Source organism: Setaria viridis, chromosome 2 (genome assembly GCF_005286985.2).
Source record: "Setaria viridis chromosome 2, Setaria_viridis_v4.0, whole genome shotgun sequence".
Taxonomy (NCBI): Eukaryota; Viridiplantae; Streptophyta; class Magnoliopsida; order Poales; family Poaceae; genus Setaria; species Setaria viridis.
The window spans coordinates 8,192,625-8,211,038 of record NC_048264.2 but is presented as its reverse complement, the minus strand read 5'-3'; the positions used below and the strand labels follow the sequence as shown (position 1 = coordinate 8,211,038).

The 18,414-nt window shown below is 48.1% G+C and overlaps 2 protein-coding genes and 1 pseudogene across 4 annotated transcripts; all 3 read left to right on the top strand.

The window, feature by feature from the left end:
* The first annotated feature begins 3,791 nt into the window (after nt 1-3,791).
* Nucleotides 3,792-6,412, top strand: LOC117845377 (MEIOTIC F-BOX protein MOF). 3 transcript variants are annotated; one of them, XR_011897556.1, is made up of 4 exons: nt 3,793-4,005; nt 4,614-4,797; nt 4,962-5,970; nt 6,220-6,412. XR_011897556.1 is itself a non-coding variant. In XM_072292079.1 (3 exons), exon 3 carries the CDS (start codon nt 5,162-5,164, stop codon nt 5,873-5,875), a length of 714 nt encoding a protein of 237 aa, XP_072148180.1. In that variant the 5' UTR covers nt 3,792-4,005; nt 4,614-4,797; nt 4,962-5,161; the 3' UTR covers nt 5,876-6,190. The 3 variants fall into 3 exon arrangements, 1 of the variants encoding a protein (XP_072148180.1); XR_011897557.1 differs by having other exon boundaries at nt 4,936-5,970; XM_072292079.1 differs by lacking the exon at nt 6,220-6,412 and having other exon boundaries at nt 3,792-4,005; nt 4,962-6,190.
* Nucleotides 6,413-11,492: 5,080 nt separating this feature from the next.
* LOC117845718 (PHD finger protein ALFIN-LIKE 2) lies at nt 11,493-15,136 on the top strand. Its single transcript, XM_034726783.2, has 5 exons — nt 11,493-11,694; nt 11,821-11,853; nt 11,962-12,184; nt 14,243-14,363; nt 14,465-15,136. The coding sequence occupies exons 1-5, from the start codon at nt 11,592-11,594 to the stop codon at nt 14,708-14,710; spliced, it is 726 nt and encodes a 241-aa protein (XP_034582674.1). The 5' UTR covers nt 11,493-11,591; the 3' UTR covers nt 14,711-15,136.
* Nucleotides 14,872-16,927, top strand: LOC140221807 (uncharacterized; annotated as a pseudogene).
* Nucleotides 16,928-18,414: the final 1,487 nt, after the last annotated feature.

Sequence of the window (18,414 nt, the reverse complement as noted above, 5' to 3'; positions counted from 1 at the left end):
TTGCATATGCTTGCATTAAATTTGATGGGTCCTATTAAGGTTTGCCTAGTTTTTATGATTATTCCTTGCCAACCTGGGTTTACCTTTCTATTGGATAGCTATGCTTAGCTGCTATACTTGGGTTATGGTGGTTCTAATGAACAACATGGTGAACTTATTCTATTTATGATATACCTTTCGTTAATACAAGATTACAATATTTAATTGGAACATGGAGCGACCACCCAGGAAAACAGTGCTACCACAAGACTAAATGGCTCTGGTCTTGGCTGAATAATTAGAAACTTTAGTCTGGGGTAATCTTACTCGTGATGAGGCAAGAGGGGGGACTGAGTTGTTGCATTATCGGCCTGTGATAGGTTGTGCACGTCAGACACCGAAACCTTAGCGGGTTACCACTGACTAATGAATCTTTGTAAAGGCCTCGTAGCGTCCCTATGCAATCACACCTCGGAAGTGTGGTATTGTGCCTGATCAGCACAAGCGTGGTTGGGTCTAAAGTTCTTTTGAACTTTTACGCGACTTGTGGGTAAAGATGTGCGACCTCTGCAGAGTGTAAAACTGATCGATCAGCCGTGCTTACGGTTAAGAGCGGCCTGGACCCTCACATGATTAATATACTTGAAGATGGACTAAAATCGTGTTTTATGCTATGGTTATGTTTCTGCCATGTGCTTATGGCTTATGGTTATGTTTCTATTAATTGTGGGTTGGTATATACTTATACCTTAGTAATCAGGTGCTAATAAAATTTGACCAACTAAAAATGCTTAATGCAGTCAACCAGTCAACCTTTCCTTGTTTAACCCTTGCATTCATATTCTCCTCACACTTGCTGAGTACGACAAGTGCTCACCCTTGCTATAACCAACATTGCTCAGAAGAAGAAGCTGCTATGAAGTTGAGAAGATGCTGAGTTCTAGGCGTACGCAGCCCCCAGTCGATTGCCTGTGAAGTTTGGAGCCTCCGTTTCCATAATTAAGTTGTATATCTCTGATGGTTTTGTAAGTCTTTGTATCTTTTTACGTGATACTGTTGTTGTTATTCACTAATGATGTCACTATATGTATGAAACTTGATCCTGGCATACATATAGGTAGCATTCGGTTTTACCTTTAAAACCGGGTGTGACAAGAATCGTGGTAGTTCATGGTGCCAACTGCCAAGACCTAGTTCATTGCAAAATAATAATAATAATAATAATAATAAATAAAACAACCATTTAGATTTGATGATCTATTTTTCCTTTACTATGCCTATCTTTATTCAGTGTGACCTTACTTTCCTTTAAATGATATTGTTAGCTGGATTCTTTAGCTCGTTGAATGTCATTGTCATCACTCATCAGTTATATTGAGTTGTTGATGCTAAAGGTGTTTGATATATTAGTATCTTAAATTGTTCTTGAAAATGTACATGCAGTGTACAGGTGGTGTGAATTGGTGAACCCAGGTCCAATCTAGCGTCACCTGGGCATGATCCATAGTCCAAGATCCTTCCCTGCCCTGTGAGAATAATCGTGGCCTTGTGAAGGGGGCGGAGATGATGCAACCTGAAACAACAATGAAGCGCTTTGGTGGACCGACCAGCACCGTGGACCGGCTGAGTGCCCTGCCGGATGCGCTCCTTCATGCCATCCTGTCCTTCCTCCCGGCTCCACAGGTTGTGCGGACATGCTTACTGTCACAGCGGTGGAGTCCGCCCCCTGCATCAAAATTAATGAGCAGGACTTTGGGATTTCCAGGAGGATGACCCACAGTGCCCTGGGTGAGAGATGGGCACGGTTTGAGGACTTTGCCACTAACCTGCTTCTGACCCTTGATAACAAGTCGTGGATGAATTCTGGTTATGCTCTTGTGTCTAGAACCAGCGCCATGTGGATAGTTGGATTCGTCGTGGCATTGAGTATTGCCCTGCTGCACTCCACGTCCTGATACCGGACTATGGTCATAGCTTCAAGTTGCCTCCCATGGCTAGCTCTAGTTTCCATCGTCTTAAAAGGCTGCGTCTCGTCAATGTGGATTTGGACGGCCAGTTCGCTGACCTGCTGTCAGCCTGCCCTGTCATGGAAGATCTGGATCTTGCATTCTGCAAGTTTCCCGGCAATATTAATTGTTCTCAAGGCATTACGTCATCCACACTAAAAAAGTTGGTATTGAATTACTGTGAGAATAGTACAAGTCATCCGATGGTGATCACAGCTCCTAGCCTTTCATGTCTCAATCTCACATATGGATGCTACCAAGCTGGAATTACATTATCCAAGATGGAATCCCTTGTCGAAGCAATGATTGAAATAACAGAAACTTTAACCCTATCCCAGAATGCGCAACGGGGCTTCTTTGTAGCCTGTTCAATGTAACAAGTTTACAGTTGATGGGTTTTGAGGCAAAGCTATAGCTTCTAGACAAGCTTATCCTGGCTCCTTCCTCCTTTACATACCTGAAAGATACCTGCTCGATCTCTATAATTTCACGTAAGTATTTATCAGTTCTGCTGGATGTCCTTATATGAGATTTGCCATTTGCTTTTGGTGTGTGAATCTGTACAGTCCTTATTTAATCTATGGCTAAAAAAATAAGTTGTTTTCTCATTATCGGAAACTTACTACACATGGCTACAATTGAAAATAGTGCTCTCTTGTCACTTGCTGCTATGACTGATGCTTTTATTCATCCTTGTTTTGATTTATGTGTTTATTTCAGGTCATGCTCAATTTAAAGTCTGATACATTCCTGATATTCCGTAATATGCGAACCTTGTGCCTTAATAACTGTTTTCTTGATGGATATGATCTGAATTACAAATTGGAGGCGTTAGGGAGTTTTCTTCAAAACACTCCTTTTCTGGAGAAGCTTATTTTGCAGCGTTGTATGGTACACACTCTTGTCTTATGTATCCTCCTCGTCTCTCATGATTTGTTTGGATATCTTACATGGATTCTGTATTTCCAAAAGTTTATGTCATGTCCTGATTATGAGTGGGAGACAGAAAGGAAAAACATCACTCTACAGCGCCAGAGCAGAAAAGCTCCCCAGTTTCGCCATCTGAAGCTGGTAGAAGTCCTCTACAAGCATGATCATGGTCACCAACTAGTTGAACTTCTGTGGTGGTTTGCGAGGAGCATACCGGATGCAAACATCAGCCTTACCAAGATTTAGATGATTCCTCTGTAGTCCTTTTTCTCTTTGCAATGTTCCAGCGTTCGAGTCTGCGGGTTTCCTTAGAATGTTGAGTGGACAGTGTGCTCGTCAGGGTTCTCAGCTTTTCACGAGTGGGCGAGTGGCATGTGCCTTCATTTTGCGTTGAACTAATGTTGTGATGCATAAGCTAAGCCAGATGTGACTCATGAGTTCCCGAGTTTGATTCTGTTTGTAAGGCATGGTTTGGATCAATATTTTCGAACGAATGGATTGCATTCATCACACTCTGCTTGTATCATGGTATGATAAAACAGATGGTTCTTTTCTCAGAAGATTTTAACCATAACATCTAGGTCAATAGCACACTAACCAGCTGCCTTCATGCATATTTCCCATGCAACTTTGCATGCAAAATGGATCAATTGTCCTCGAAGTGATGACATCACATTCACAGTCGCGCCACCAGAAAAAGGGAATTGAATCAGAATCCGACCGAGTTTGGAAAGTTGGGACTCTGCTCATCCATTCCACATTTCCACCCAATCAGTTCGTTCGTTGCGGCGACACGCGCCGTCACCTTTGTGGGGGAGGATCGGCCCATCTCGAAAGGCCCAAAGCCCATTCACACAGAGTTCAGCAAGAAAACAGCCGGCAGCCGGCTCGCTGCTTTCAGTCCTCTCTCGTGGTGCTCCTGTGCTCGCCGTCCGGCTCCGTCCGCCGGAGCCTGCCTAGCAGCCTCCCTCACCGGCCGCTGGAGCTGGGAACGGGAAGGGAGGCCCGGCGCCGGTGCCTCGAGGCTCCAGCGCTTGACTCCCGCTCCACTGCTTGTCCCGGGCTCTCGGCAACGGCAAAGCACGCACGGGTATTTGACTACCTGTTTCATTTTTGTTCTAGATTTCTCGAATAAATCCCCATTTTGTTCAAGCAAAGAGCCGTGTTTGTCCTTTGGGGACGGATCGATTGCGGAATGATGAATAGTAAATAGTTTTTATAGTTTCCATTCGAAAACGTTGGTTGATTTTGTGATGTTCTACTCTAGGGTTAGATCTAACAATAAAGGGACTGGGATGCCCTGTACTTAGTTACATCGGGAGCATTGTGTTCAATAATTAAGTGTTTTTTTTCTCTCGAGAAGATAATAACCAAGTGTTCTGAATGCGATGCTAAACAAATCTGCCTGTAAAGTAAGCAGGTAGCATAGTGTTCTTATAAATCAGAGGTATGCAAAACAGCGTTTCAGACTTTCAGTTACCACTTCAATCTGTACCTTTGCAACCTTTGTAGCTTTTAACCAGTGTAGGTTCCTTAAGTTTGATTTAACCTAACTAGTGACACATTTTATCAATGCCAACTATCTTTTATCCAGTATCGACTTATTCTTATCGTTGCTTGGTCATTTTCCGGTTATATTGAATTATCGATGCTAAAAGTTGTTTGACATATTACTTGGTTGTTAAATTTTTGCTTCAGTATATATGCAGTGTACAAGTAGGGTGAAAGCTTTGCCGATTCGAAGACCGGACGGAGCCTTGGAGGCGTTGCGGTGCGTGTTGACGGGCTTCATGCTGCTCCAAATGTCTAAGAGTGTTAGCTGTAGAGGGAAACCTTTGATCCAAGAGTTCCCAACCCTGAACAGTAAACTCCATTTCCTCAGGTAGCCCCGTTCTTAGGGATAGTGTTCTTACTGCACTGAGATTTGGATCACGAATTATCTTTCTAATCGCTTTAAATTCTTTTGGATGCATCTATTATGAATATTTGCACTATAATTTACGGTATTGGGAACCTGCAGTGAATAACTTCTGTAACATCGAATAGGCATCCCACAAATCTTGGCCATCAGGATCCAGAGAACCGGACCCCTAACCTCCCTGTGAAAATAATCAACCGCTTGTGGAGGAACCAGATGTGAAGCAACCTGAACCAATGGCAAAGCGCAGCAAAGCCGGTAGCTCGGATGTCATTGGCGCTGTTGACCAGCTTAGCGCGCTGCCGGTGGTGCTGTTGACCAGCTTAGCATGCTGCCGGATGGGCTCATCCACACTGTGCTGTCCTTCCTTCCAGCCCCAAAAGTCGTGCAGACGTGCGTGCTATCGCAGCGGTGGAGAAGCCTCTGGCGCTCTGCGCCCCGTATCAGCATTGACGAGCAGGACTTCAGGATCTCCCTGATGATCGAACGTGATGATGCCCTAGAGGTGAAGTGGGCAAGGTTTGAGGATTTCGCCACCAACCTGCTGCTGTTCCATGATAATACCTCATCCTTGGGTGAATTCCAGCTTTCTTCTCGCGTCTATAACCAGCGTCATGTGGACCGATGGATTCACCGTGGCATTGAGTACTGCCCTTCTGTACTCATTATTCTGATACTGAACTATTGTCGCTTCAAGTTGCCTCTGGTAGTGGGTTCAAATTTTTGTCATCTTAAGATGCTGCGTCTTTGCAGTGTGGATTTGGGTAGCCATTTTGCGGACCTGCTATGTTCTGCATGCCCTGTCATGGAAGATTTGAAGCTTGGAAACTGCGAGTTTTCTGGCAGTTCTTCTCAAGTCATTACATCGCCCACACTGAAAAAGTTGGAATTGGAGTCTTGTGTGAACAACACAGGTTATCCATTGGTGATCACAGTTCCTAGCCTTGCATATCTCTGTCTGTGTTATGGATACTATGAGGCTGGTATTTCTTTATTCAAGATGGATTCTCTCGTCAGAGCAAAGATTTATGGATTTATGTAACAGAATATGAAACCTTATCTCAGCAGACCGAGAGTGAGTTTCTTTGTAGCCTATACAATGTGACAAGTTTAGAGTTGGTGGGTTTTGGAGCGGAGGTATATCTTCCTGACGAGCTTCCCTTGGTCCTCCTTTACATTCCTTATTCCTGAAAGATGCCCGAACAATAATATTGCACATAAGTTACCACTGCTGCTTGGTTTCCTATGATATTTGCCATTTGATTTTGGTAGATGAATCTTGTACAGTCTTCATTTCATCTAGGGGAACAAATTGTTATCTCATCACTTGCTGCTAATGACCTATGCATTCACTCAATCTTGGTTTGGTTTCTGTCTTTATTTCAGGAGATGCTCATTGAGAAGTCTGATAAATTCCCAATATTTCATAATATCCGAACCTTGGACCTTCATGGCTGCTTTCTTGATGAATATGAATTGTATGACAAATTAGAGGCTTTAGGGAGCTTTCTTCAGAGCGCACCTTGTTTGGAGAAGCTTATTTTGAAGTATTGCATGGTACATGCTCTTGTCTTTTTTATCGCATCATGTTTCAGATGATTTTCTTAGAGTGCGTTTGGTTCCAAGGACGAAGTGGGACGGGACTGGACGATCCCACTTCGTCCCACGTTTGGTTGGGAGACAAGTGGGACGGAGACATCCCTACTAAGGAATATACCGCCAAGATCCGGGACGACCCCGTCCGGCAAAATCGAGCGGACGGGCTCGTCCCACTTCAATGTCGTCCCCTGCCGTCTGACGCGAGGGAGCAATGGCGAGCGTGAAGTCGTCGCCTGCTGTCTGACGCGCCCTCCATGGCCGGCGAGGGCAAGCTCCGCGGCGCGCCCTCCATGGCCGGCGGGGACGAGCTCAGTGGCACACCTTCCATGGTCGGCGGGGGACAGCTCTGCGGCGCACCCTCCATGGCCAGTGGGGGCTAGCTCCGCGGCACGTCCTCCATGGCTAGCGGGGGCGAGCTCCGCGGCCCTCCGCGGCGGAGCCGGCTTGGGGAGGTGCGGGGAGCATTCGCCGGTGGGGAGAGCCAGCCTGGGGTGGCGCGGGGAGGGCGCCGGCGGTGAGGGAGCTGGTCGTGGGGGTGGCGCGGGGAGGGTCAGCGGCAAGGGAGCTCCGGGGGATGGGGAGGAGGAGACGAGCGGACAGGTGGGGCCCACCAATTATTGTATCTAATGGTGTTAAAATCGCCATTTTTTATCTCTCGTACCAAATAATGAAACGGGATCGTCCCATCCTATTTCAACCAAATGGAACCGTTCGATCTCACAAAACTGGGATGGGACCGTCTCGTACTATATTGTCTCCCATCCAAACACATGCTCAGATATTTTACACGGATCTTTGTGTTTCTGCCAAAAGTTCCATTCGTTTTCTGATTCGGAGTGGGAGATGGAAAGGAAAATCATCACTCTGCACCGTGAGGAAGTAAAGACCTTCCAGTGTCAACAGCTGAAGTTGATAGAAGTCGTCTACAATCACGACCACGATCACCAACTAATTGAACTTGTGTGGCGCCTTGGGAGGAGCCAACCGGATGCCAGCATCAAACTTAAGAAACTCGAGAGGTTTTCCACCTAGCCCTTTTCTTTGTATACAACTTGTCTGTAAGGCATTTGTGTGTTTGCACAATTCCTAATGCATTGAGTGGACGTGTATGTGCGTCCGCGTGTGGGCATGAATCGGACTTAGGTCTTCCATCCTGTATTGAACTTACGTGAATGTGATGATGGATAAGAACATAAGGTTGAATGGTTGATTCATATGTGTTTCATGAGTTTTGAAGTCAATATACATTTACGTCTCATGGTTTGTATCGGCTTTTGTTTGATTTACGGATCAGATGTGATATGACCAATGCACTATAGGCCCCTTTGGTAGAGCTCCAAAAACGGCTCCTGGAGCTGTTTTTGTGAAGCCAACACGGGGGGGAGGATGAAACGGCTCCTGCGGAGAAGCCATCCGGAGCCGGAGCCATTTTTACACGTGGGGACGGAGCCGATTTTTTTTTTTGCCTCCGGCGGCTCCCTCCCGCACGCTTAGCCAACGGTTAGGAAAATGCCCCTCAAGTTGGCCAATATTACGCCCAAATTGCCACTACAACCAGAAGTGTGTTGCCCCTCCCTTTGTCCTCGCGTCGCCTCGCCTTGTAGCAGGACGGCGGCACCATGGACCAGCTCCGGTGGCGCGCAGGAAGGTGCTCCGGGCGGGGAAACGAGCGGATCGACTGTGGTTGACCTCGATCCGAGGGTTGGGGGCGGCGGAGGCGTCGCATCTAGGCTGGCGGCGGTCCTTCCCAGACCGGCGGCGGTCGGCCAACGGCGAGCGCAGCAGGCGAATGGCAAGTCAGCGGGTGAGCAGGAGCGTGGGTGGAGGAGCTTGGCCCGGTGGGGCCCCTGTGTTGCCGGTGACGACGTGCTTCCAGGTGGAGGTTCCATGGCCCACTGACGGTGACTTGAGGCGGCGCGGCAATGGGGAGCTGGGCGGCGGGGCACTGGGCGGCACGGCGACGGGGAGTCGGGCGATGGAGAGAAGGGCGGCGGAACCCTAGAGGAGACGGGAAGATAAGGCAGACGAAGAACGTGGAGAAAAAAGAAAAGGAGAAGGAAAATAAAGAAAAAAAGTAAAGGTGAAGGAAAAAAAGAAAAAAAAAAGAAAGGAGAGAGGAGTCCCTTTCATTTATTTTTTAATTCAAATAGACTTAAATTATAATCTAATATTAAACATTCAATACATCTATTAAAAAATGTATATCTAAAGGCATATAGGACATCTGACCTCTTACATCCATTCCTAAAAATACAGGAGAAGTTGTTTTGCCAAACGCTTTCCAAAACGGCTCTATCTACACCAGAGAAGCCGCTCCACCAGAGGAGCCAGAGCCGGAGCCGTTTTAGGAGGAGTCGGAGCCCTACCAAACTAGCCCTATGTTGTTATGTATTATTAAGTTTTCTGATCAGTGCATGGACTTGGTTGGCTACAGCTTCCACAAAGCGAGCATCACCATGCACATAACCACGCACGTAGTACTATCTCTTTTGAGCTATCTGAAAATCGTAGGGATGGGATCATGTCTATTTGGTAGCAACACAATTGTAAAAAAGAAACAGGAAACACAAGAATCTGATACTATGAAATTATTTGTAAAATAGAATACTGAAAGGACATTATCATTTGGCTGGAACACATGAAAAACAAAGGAATGAGAGACAGGAGCGGACACGGCGGCCACCAAAGTCTTTCCACGGAAATAAAGACCGTGTTAGTATTTCTCCAAATTTCCTGTGGAACAAGAAACTTTGTACAGTACCCCCTCCGTTCCAAATTATAAGTCATTTCAACTTTCTTAGAGAGTCAAACCATTTTATGTTTGACCAAAATTATAGAGAGAATTATAAAAGTTTATAGCACCGAATAGATATACTATGAAAATATATTTAATGAAGAAATTAATGGTACTTATTTGGTATCATGAATGTTAGTATTTTATTGTATAATTTTGATCAAACTTGAGATGTTTTGATTCTTCAAAAAAATTGGAATGCCTTACAATTTGGAACAGAGGAAGTATAATTTTTGGAGGCATACTCTTCGTTATGGGATGCTAGAAACAGAGTGTCTTTTCTTTGGGTGTCCTTTTGATTTACTCCGTTTCACCGTGCTAAGATGAATGTCTGGAATGGTCCACCCACATCAGATATGAATTACTTCTTTAACTGATTAATCGGTAATATCTCGTGGATTCATAGACACATAAACGCATTCATGAGCTCATGTTCCTCTCTCTGAAATCCTTAATTACATAATTGATTACTGCCTTCATCCCAAATTATAAATCGTTCATGGATTTTACTATGCACCTAGATATATATTATATCTAGATGTACAATAAAAAATACAAACCTAGAAAATAAAAACAACCTTGGAGTACTTAATAAGAGTAAAGTTTATTTTTGGCCATTCAATTATCTCCTCAATTTGGTTTCAACCATGAAACGTCAAAATCAGGAATCTTTGACCACCTAATTATCAAAATCGTGCATATTTGACCATCGAGTTGTTTTAGTGGGTGGTTTTACTGACGTGGATACCACATGACGATGTGGCCCACATGTCAACTTAATCTTCTCCTTTCCCTTCTTTTTCTTCCTCTTATTAGGGCAGGCCCAACACGGTCGTACATGCATGGTGGCTTCAGACAAAAAGTTTGATTCCACATAGATCCAAAGCTTTGAGACCACCAGATGCACAATCAAAGCCACTGCTACCTTTTTACCCTCTTGTACTTGCTACTCTCTTTTTCTACCTCCCATCTCTCACCTGCCATGAAGCACCAGTGACTTGCAGAAGTCACTCTGACGGTCTGCAAGCTACTGCTTTAATTCCACCTTGGCATCCGAACCTAGTTGGCATTTGAGGTTACCAGCCCCGTCACCGCGTTGGGCCTTCTCTTACTCCACACCGCCGTCTCCTCCTCCTCCTTCCGGTGGCGAGGTGCACGACGACGGTGAAGCACGGGAGGAGGTGCAGGTGGGGCTGCTGGTTGCAGCGTGACAGGAAGAGGAGTAGTGGTAGGAGGAGGCTAGCATGGTCTGGGTCGGATGCGAAGAGCTCTAGCACGAGGAGGAGGTGGATAGGGCGGAGGAGGGGTAGGAAGGGGAACGGCGGGAGCTCCTCAGCTTCTAAGCGTATGCTCCCAGTCCTGGGGGACAACTTCGGCACCGGCGACGGTGGGGAGGAGGAGGGGGAAGAGTGGTGGCGGCTGCATGAGCCGAAGCCGCGGCACGTGTGCTTCGTCGCACTCAACAACGTCCCCTTGGCGACGACTGCGAAGGCGGAGGGGAAGGGGGCGGGCGTGCTCGGCTCGGGTGATGACGCGGACGGTGGCGCGTCCTTCTCGTTCCAGCACGCCTAGGGTGGGTTCAGCTCCTTCAATTCGTCGGGGACAACGCCAAGCTGGAGGATGCCACGATCTGAAGCCCGCAGAGCGTGGCACTAGCATGGAGGGTTTGCCGGAGGCGGACGGTGGAGTCCCCTCGACGTCGGCTTGTGGGGTGGAGGGCAACAACGAGAGCGCCTAGGCAGCGGGTAGCGGCGGCGGTGTGAAGGCCTGGAGGGAGAAGAGGAAGAGAAGAGGGGAAGGAGAAGATTGGGTTGACATGCGAGCCTTATCGCCATGTGGCATCCACATCAGCAAAACCACCCACCAAAACAACCCGATGCACAAATATGAACGGTTTCGATAGTTGGGTGGTCAAAGATTTCTGATTTTGGTATTTCACGGTCGAAACCGAACTGAGGCGATAATTGGATAGTCAAAAATGGACTTTACTCAATTAATAAAGCTCTCTCTTTGCTTGAAAAAAATAATACTTCACCACAATTCTGTCACAGAAGATCCTGACCACCCTCGCCAGCGCCAGGTCAGCCTAACCGTCGCGCCCCACCGCGCAGCGATCCTCCCAACATAGACCACTTCCTAGACCCACCCCTCCACGTGCGCAACCTACCCACTGACCCGCGGGTCCCACGGTGCTCTCCCTCCGTGCACCGTGCCCACCGCCCCGCCCTCGCCTTAAATCCCGGCCCGGTGTCAGAAGCTCCGACCTCACCCTGAACCCCTCTCTCCCCAACCGCAGGCGCCGCCGACACTGCCCCGGTCTCCGCCGCCGCCGACACTGCCCCGGTCTCCGCCGCCGCCGCCGCCGATGGAGACGGCCGCCCCCGTCTCCTCCTCGCCCCGCACCGTCGGGGAAATCTACAGGGACTACACCGCGCGCCGCGCCGGCCTCGTCCGCGCCCTCACCTCCGGTACGCCGCGGGCATATCCCCCTTCTCTCTCCCCATCTCCCTCTGCCGTTGTCGCGCGCCGCCTCTTCTCCGGATCTCGCGTCTCACACCCCCGTGCGGCTTCCTTTTGCTTGGCTTTGCTTGCAGATGTGGACGAGTTCTACGCCTTCTGTGACCCAGGTACGACCGGATCGGATCTGACCCTGAGCGCTTTCGTTGGGTTCAATGGTTGGTTCGGGTTTGGGGTTTGATTGGCTTGGCTTGGCTGGCTGGCTGGTTGTGTTGCAGAGAAGGAGAACCTGTGCCTGTACGGGCTCCCGAACGGGAGCTGGGAGGTGTCGCTGCCGGCGGAGGAGGTGCCGCCGGAGATGCCGGAGCCCGCGCTGGGGATCAACTTCGCCAGGGACGGCATGAAGCGCCGCGACTGGCTGTCGCTCGTCGCCGTCCACTCCGACGCCTGGCTCGTCTCCGTCGCCTACTTCTTCGCCGCCCGCCTCAACGGCAACGACAGGTACTTCGCCTACCCCCCCCCCCCCCCCCCCCCCCCCCCTCCGTCAGATTGTGAATGGAGCGCACCGCGCTCTCGCTTTGCTCTGTTAAGTTGGTCGTCTCGGTTTCAAGAATTCGGCTCTGGTAACCGTCGAATTCGATTCTTGTCTTGTCTGCGGGGAGATGCTGCTCCTGTGCTCGTGGGGTTTACGGATTGCTTATTTTATTTCACTGCACCTGCGGCATGTGTGTGCGCACATGGTTCTTGTGCTTGCTTCGTTGCCCCCTACCTTTCCCCCTTATCTTTCTGCTGTCAATGGGGCCATGTTTATCACTGTGCTTGCTTTATTCTCATTAATGCTTTGTACCATGGTTTTCTACTGTGGCCACACTGTAATATTATAGTACCACATCTCTCTATCTTCGTTGATGAAAAAGGTATTTGGAAGTTTCCTGCGGGATCCTTCTGAAATTTAGGTGTTTTGGACACATTGTGGTTGCCATCCATATTTTGTCTTGCACATTTGCACTCTAGAAAGTAGTATGAAAATAGCGATAGGCCATGCTACCCTACAATGGGGGGAATTTATGATTTCACCTCTCCGAATGAGATTTTAAGGTGATCCTCACTGCTAACGATTTTGTACTTGGATATGCCACTTTGTTTCCTTTTTCATGTTTAAACCGAACTGTTCGTCAGAACAGACTGAACTTTCTGGGACCAAACTGGTTGGTCTTGAAATCCGGACATCCCTAACCATTAAACACAATCAAATTTTCTTATATGCATACCATGAATTTGAATTCCTCAGGCTAATTGGATCCTTTGAAAGATATTTGAAATTTCCATTTTTCATATCTCTTCATTGTATTTAGTCACAGTTTTCCGATTCTCCTTGAATTTTATTTTATTAGTTTGGTTTACCATACAAATCCCTGCATATGCAGTAACTTTTGGGTTGTTGATCTACTTGAATAGCTGACTGTCATGCCCATTGCAAGATTTATAATCTTTGTTTTCATCATCCATTCACAAAATCTCTTTCTTCCCCATATAGGTTTTCTGAGCTTTGGCTGCTAATTCATGTCAGTCATTGTATCAATTTGCTTAGGTGCTTTATGAATGAAGTCCTATAATTTCTGCCAGTCAGCTTGACTCTGTTCTTATTTTTTAAAAGTGGTTATTTTCCATTTGTTTTGTGCTAGCTCCTTTTGCTGTATTGGGCTAATAATTTTCCAGAGTGAAATCGTTCTATTTCCTCATATTTGTATTTCATCTTACTTCAGCCAAAACAATTTACTAATTATTTACTAAATGGCCAGTATCTACTTGTAGTGCTTTAAGTGCACTCCATGCTTTCTTGGGAAATTTGAAGTTTTAATGGCGATCATTTCTAAACTTTTTCCATGTGTTTTCATAGGGATGCCATCAGCATGCGAGCTATTTGGGGCTATTTCATTGTATATTACATGGTTGGCTATGTTTTTGTCTATGCCTTTGGATGAAGGGGTATTTTATCTAGGATAGTTTCCAGACTATCTTGTGACAAGGGAATACAATCTTGCTAGATACTGTCCTTCATACAGTGTTCAGGAATCTTCTGTGGTAGTTACTCCATAAGGTCATTACAGCTTTCACTTCTATATATCAAAAGTTACACTCTCTGTTTTCACAGTTAAGGTTAATTATCATACAACAACGACAAAGCCGTTTAGTCCCAAGCACAAAATAGAGGAATGTAATAATAAAAAGGTGGTAGCAATATAGTAAAACAAGTAATAAAGGTGGTGACAATAATAATAAAAGTAGTAGTAATAATACTGGGGTACAGGTATCATACTGCACTATAAATTGTCTCAGATTTTCGTGACCCATTTGGTGACAAGAATCATAGTTCACTCCATATGTGAACTTTTGGAGTAGCTAGTGCCCTTGATTCTCCTTCTGATTTGAAATTACTGCAACAACATCCACACCTCTTTTCTAGAGAATGCAGTGAGCACGGTTAATGGATAGTGTGATCAAACGTCTTGACTCAATTTTTCTCCTGCACTCAGTATATTGCTTTTTGTTTGTCAGGAAGCGCTTATTTAACATGATCAATGATCATCCATCCGTGTATGAAGCAATGGTTGACCGGAAGCAAAGGGAGAATAAGTCTGGTGTTGATAACAGTGGCAAATCCAGGCACTCAACAAAGGTGACACGTTCACACCATACTAGTTTATTTTCTCTTTGCCAAAACATTATGCAGCTGTCTGCCTTTGAGATTTCAGACTGGCATTTTACTTTGTTATGCAGCGAACAAATGATGGGAAGATGAAGAACTCAAGATCAGCGGTTGTTCAAGATGGGTATGAGGATGACGAAGAGCACAGCGAAACCCTCTGCGGCACTTGCAAGGGTCTCTACAACTCGAATGAGTTCTGGATCGCATGCGACATTTGTGAGCGGTGGTTCCACGGCAAGTGCGTGAGGATAACCCCAGCAAAAGCGGATCAGATAAAGCAGTACAAGTGCCCTGATTGCTCCAAGAAAAGCAGGTAATAAAACCTTGGAGCTGTGGCCTCCCATTGCTGACTCAGCTGATCAACCAAACGACACTCTCCAGTTTGGCTGTAGATGTGAATTGCCATAGGCATTGTCTTTGTTGTGGTAGGTGCTGGAACAGGACACATACATGATAGTTGGTCTAATAGACTGGTCGAATGCTGTTGTGCTTGTTTTCATTGACATGTGGAAACTGGCCATTTAGTCTTGAGAAATCATTTGTTGATGCCATCTTGGACCTCTTGGTTGGTGTGGTATTTGCTTGTTGCACTCGGTAATCTTTGCGTTGTGGATTATAGCTACTTGGTCACGTGGCGAAATGTGAGATTTGCCACTCTCATGAGTGGGCATTTGATGATGATTGTAAAATTGGTTAGTTTTTCCTACAGTTTATTTATCCTATATGCCGTTTTGCCCCTGTTATCTGATTTCCTTAATTTGTCACGTCACAGTGTCTATTTGGACGTTCACTCTGCCACACATAAGTTACACCCGACACCTGTTTAAATTTATTTCAATTTCTTATCGAAATACCTGCCGTTTCATGTTTTGGCACGTGGCCTTTCATTCAAAGTTTTTTGCCACGAGCAAAGAGGTAATTCCCCAGATCCAAAGCTGTCACGTCTCCAGATCAACAAGGTTTAGGAGGTCTCGAACGGTGTTTTCTTGATCTTTTATTACTCAGAAGTGTGTACTAGTCTTGAATCAAAACGGTTTCGGACGGTAGAACAAACAAGATTCCAATTCCAAGTCGAGTTACGGCATTGAGTTGTCATAAGCAAAGCCATGATGAATCGTCTCGAGTTCTCAGAAGCTCTGCAACAAGTAGTTCATCTCGTTTCGGGCAGGCAGCATCAATGGAGCCACCACCGACATCCCCCGCGCTGAAGCGACCCAGGCTATTGCCTCCGGCAACGACGGCGGCACAGTCCATCCCTCCGCCCCGCACGCGAGCCGCTGCCGCCCCCACCTCGTCGCGGCGGTCTACGACGCCGCCGACTTCTCCCGCGTCAGCGTCAGGCTCGTGGACGTGTCCTCCGGCGCCGCCGTCGCGCGGCTGGACGGGCTCAGCAGCGGCGCCCACTTGGGCGCGGCTGGCGGCCTGGTCTGCCTCGTCGGCGCCGGCGGCGACAGAGCCGCCGTCCGCGTCCTCGACCCAGCCACCGGCGCGGCGACCGACGTCGTCATCGCCGCCCCCGGAGACGTGATAGCGGCGGCGGCGCACAGACACGGTCAGCGGGCCTCGCCGCCGTCGCACGTGTTCGGACAAGTCCCCTCCACGGGGGAGTACAAGGTGCTCCGCATCCACGCCGCCGGCTCGCCCGGCCAGTCCCAGTCGTGCGAGATCCTCACCATCGGCGGCGAGCAGCCGCGCTGGCGGCCGGCGCAGAGCCCCCCGGCGCACGTCGCGGCGGGGGCCTACCGGAACAAGGCGGTGTCGCGGGGCGTCGCGCACTTCCTGCCGTCGCCGTCGCCGTCGTCCCACCACGGCGCCGGGTGCGGCGACGGCATCGCCTCGTTCGACCTCGGCGCGGAGGCGTGGCGGCTGTCCCTCCTCCGCGGCCCGCTCTCCTCCTCCTCCGGCGCCGGCGCCGGCGGCCGACGTCTGCCGCCCGCACCTGAGCCTGGCCGCGGTGCACCACGACTACCCGGGCGGCTCCATCGACGTGTGGCTGCTGGCGGACCTGGAGAAGGGAACGTGGCTGAGGACGCACTCCCTGCGTCTCGCGTCGGTCCTGCGCGGCTGGGGACCGCCGCCGGGAGAGCTTGGGCGGCGGGGCCAGCTGGTTGCCGCCGGCGACCGGGAGTCCCTGGCGCAGCCATTGGCGGTGCTGGATGACGGGAGGATCGCGCTCTGGGTGGAAGGGAAGGGGTTGCTGCGGGTGTACGATCCGATGACCGGCGGTTGCACGGACGTGGCGGACATGGGGAGGTTTTCTAATGTCATTGGCTTTGTGTACGGCCGCCATTGGTAACAATGGTTAAGGTCTCAAGGATGGCATGTCTTTTGTATTAGGCTAAACCTATCATCTTAATGAGCCACGGGCAATTCTCGATTTCTAAGTGGCAGTGACATCTTCCATTGTGAGGCTGTTGCCATCGTCAGAAATGTGAACAAAAACCCTACTATTTGTTTGAACTCATGTTTGAAGGTGGTGTGTGCATGCATGAATCTTTATGCAAAACATTAATGACACGACTCGCGAGTGTAATTTTGTTTACAGAGTCTGCTATCTTTATACAAAAGACTGCAAAACAAGACTTTGCGAGTGAAGTTGGGCAGAACAACACTGCAAAGGCAGGGGCGGTGGCTTCCAGTTCCAACCTATGGTTTGTTTAGTCATTCCGTTTCCATCTTTGAGCAATAAAACTTGGGTGTGTTTTTTGATCTTGATGGCTAAAATCCTTGTAAAATTGAAGAATGTATCAGCATATATCTTGTTGTCATCGCCAATACATTGCTAGCTTATACGCATGCAAAAAATCTATGCACAACGTGTTTGTCAACTTTAAAAGTACCAGCAGGATATTGCAATATGTACCAAAGCCCATCTACAGTAGATCTATACTCAATGTTATCCTAAACGCTAAATGTCAAACAGTTGACCACCTACCATTTAGCTTTTTATTTGGACTAAACGGCCAATTAAACGGGTTCAACGGTCATTAAATGGACTAAACGGGCAATCAAATGGACATGGCTAGGCATCGTGTAATGTTTATACGGTGTGTAAACAGGCTAAACGACCGTTGTCAGCGCCAAGGGAACGGGGATCCCCAGCTCAGATGATTCGTGGAGGCGCTCGACCGCCACATCATGTGGAGGGGTGGGTCCATGGAATGGGCCCTCCTGGCTATCAGGTCCTGGGAGCCCGGAGGCTCCAGGGTACTACACTATGAAAGAATCCCGGGAGCAAGCGTGCCTTCGCTCTAAAGGAAATGCTCTGGCAGCTTGTAGAGCGAGCGGCAATAAACGGTGTTGTGCTGCCAGGCTAATGATATGAGAGAGAGTGACATACATCAGGACAAGATAAGACAAAAACAACTTCTCCATGGCAATACATGCATGAGATCCCAAGGTGTGATCCCAAGGATAAGATATGTCACGAGGGGGTGAGAGCCATGTGTTCTCTCTTCCCCCCTCTCTATCTACCCACTTGCTCCTTTCACCCGGGGTGAGAGCATGTGGTCCATGGTGAAGATTCCAATACAAGGGGATCTATGCATGCATGCAGTAAAGAAAGAGGTGGTCAGCATACTCCGGCAGGCAGTGGCATGTCGGCACCCATGCAACGTCTTATCAACTGTGGGGTCAGACTTCTTTATTGTCCTCTACGCTACCTGGTGTGGGATCCCTCCTGGAGTATAAAAGAGGAGACCTGGGGCAGGGGGAGAGGGCTTCTTCTTCCCTAAGACTCGATAGCTCAAGAACGAGCTCTTCCCCGTGGTAATCTGGTTCATACTCTACCACAAGATATACACACAAGCAGGACGTAGGGCTATTATCCTCCAGGAGGCCTGAACCTAGGTAAAAATCTTTCTGTGCTCAGCGCCCGTGCTATTCTGGGAGTTCAGTATGTTCCGCACCTGGCCGAATCTCAGAAAGATCCCCTGGACCCCGCTCCAGCATTCGCACGTCGGCCGTGTAGGCTAACACTACCTATGTTGCATGGCGAATTTATAGCCAACCATCTCAACAC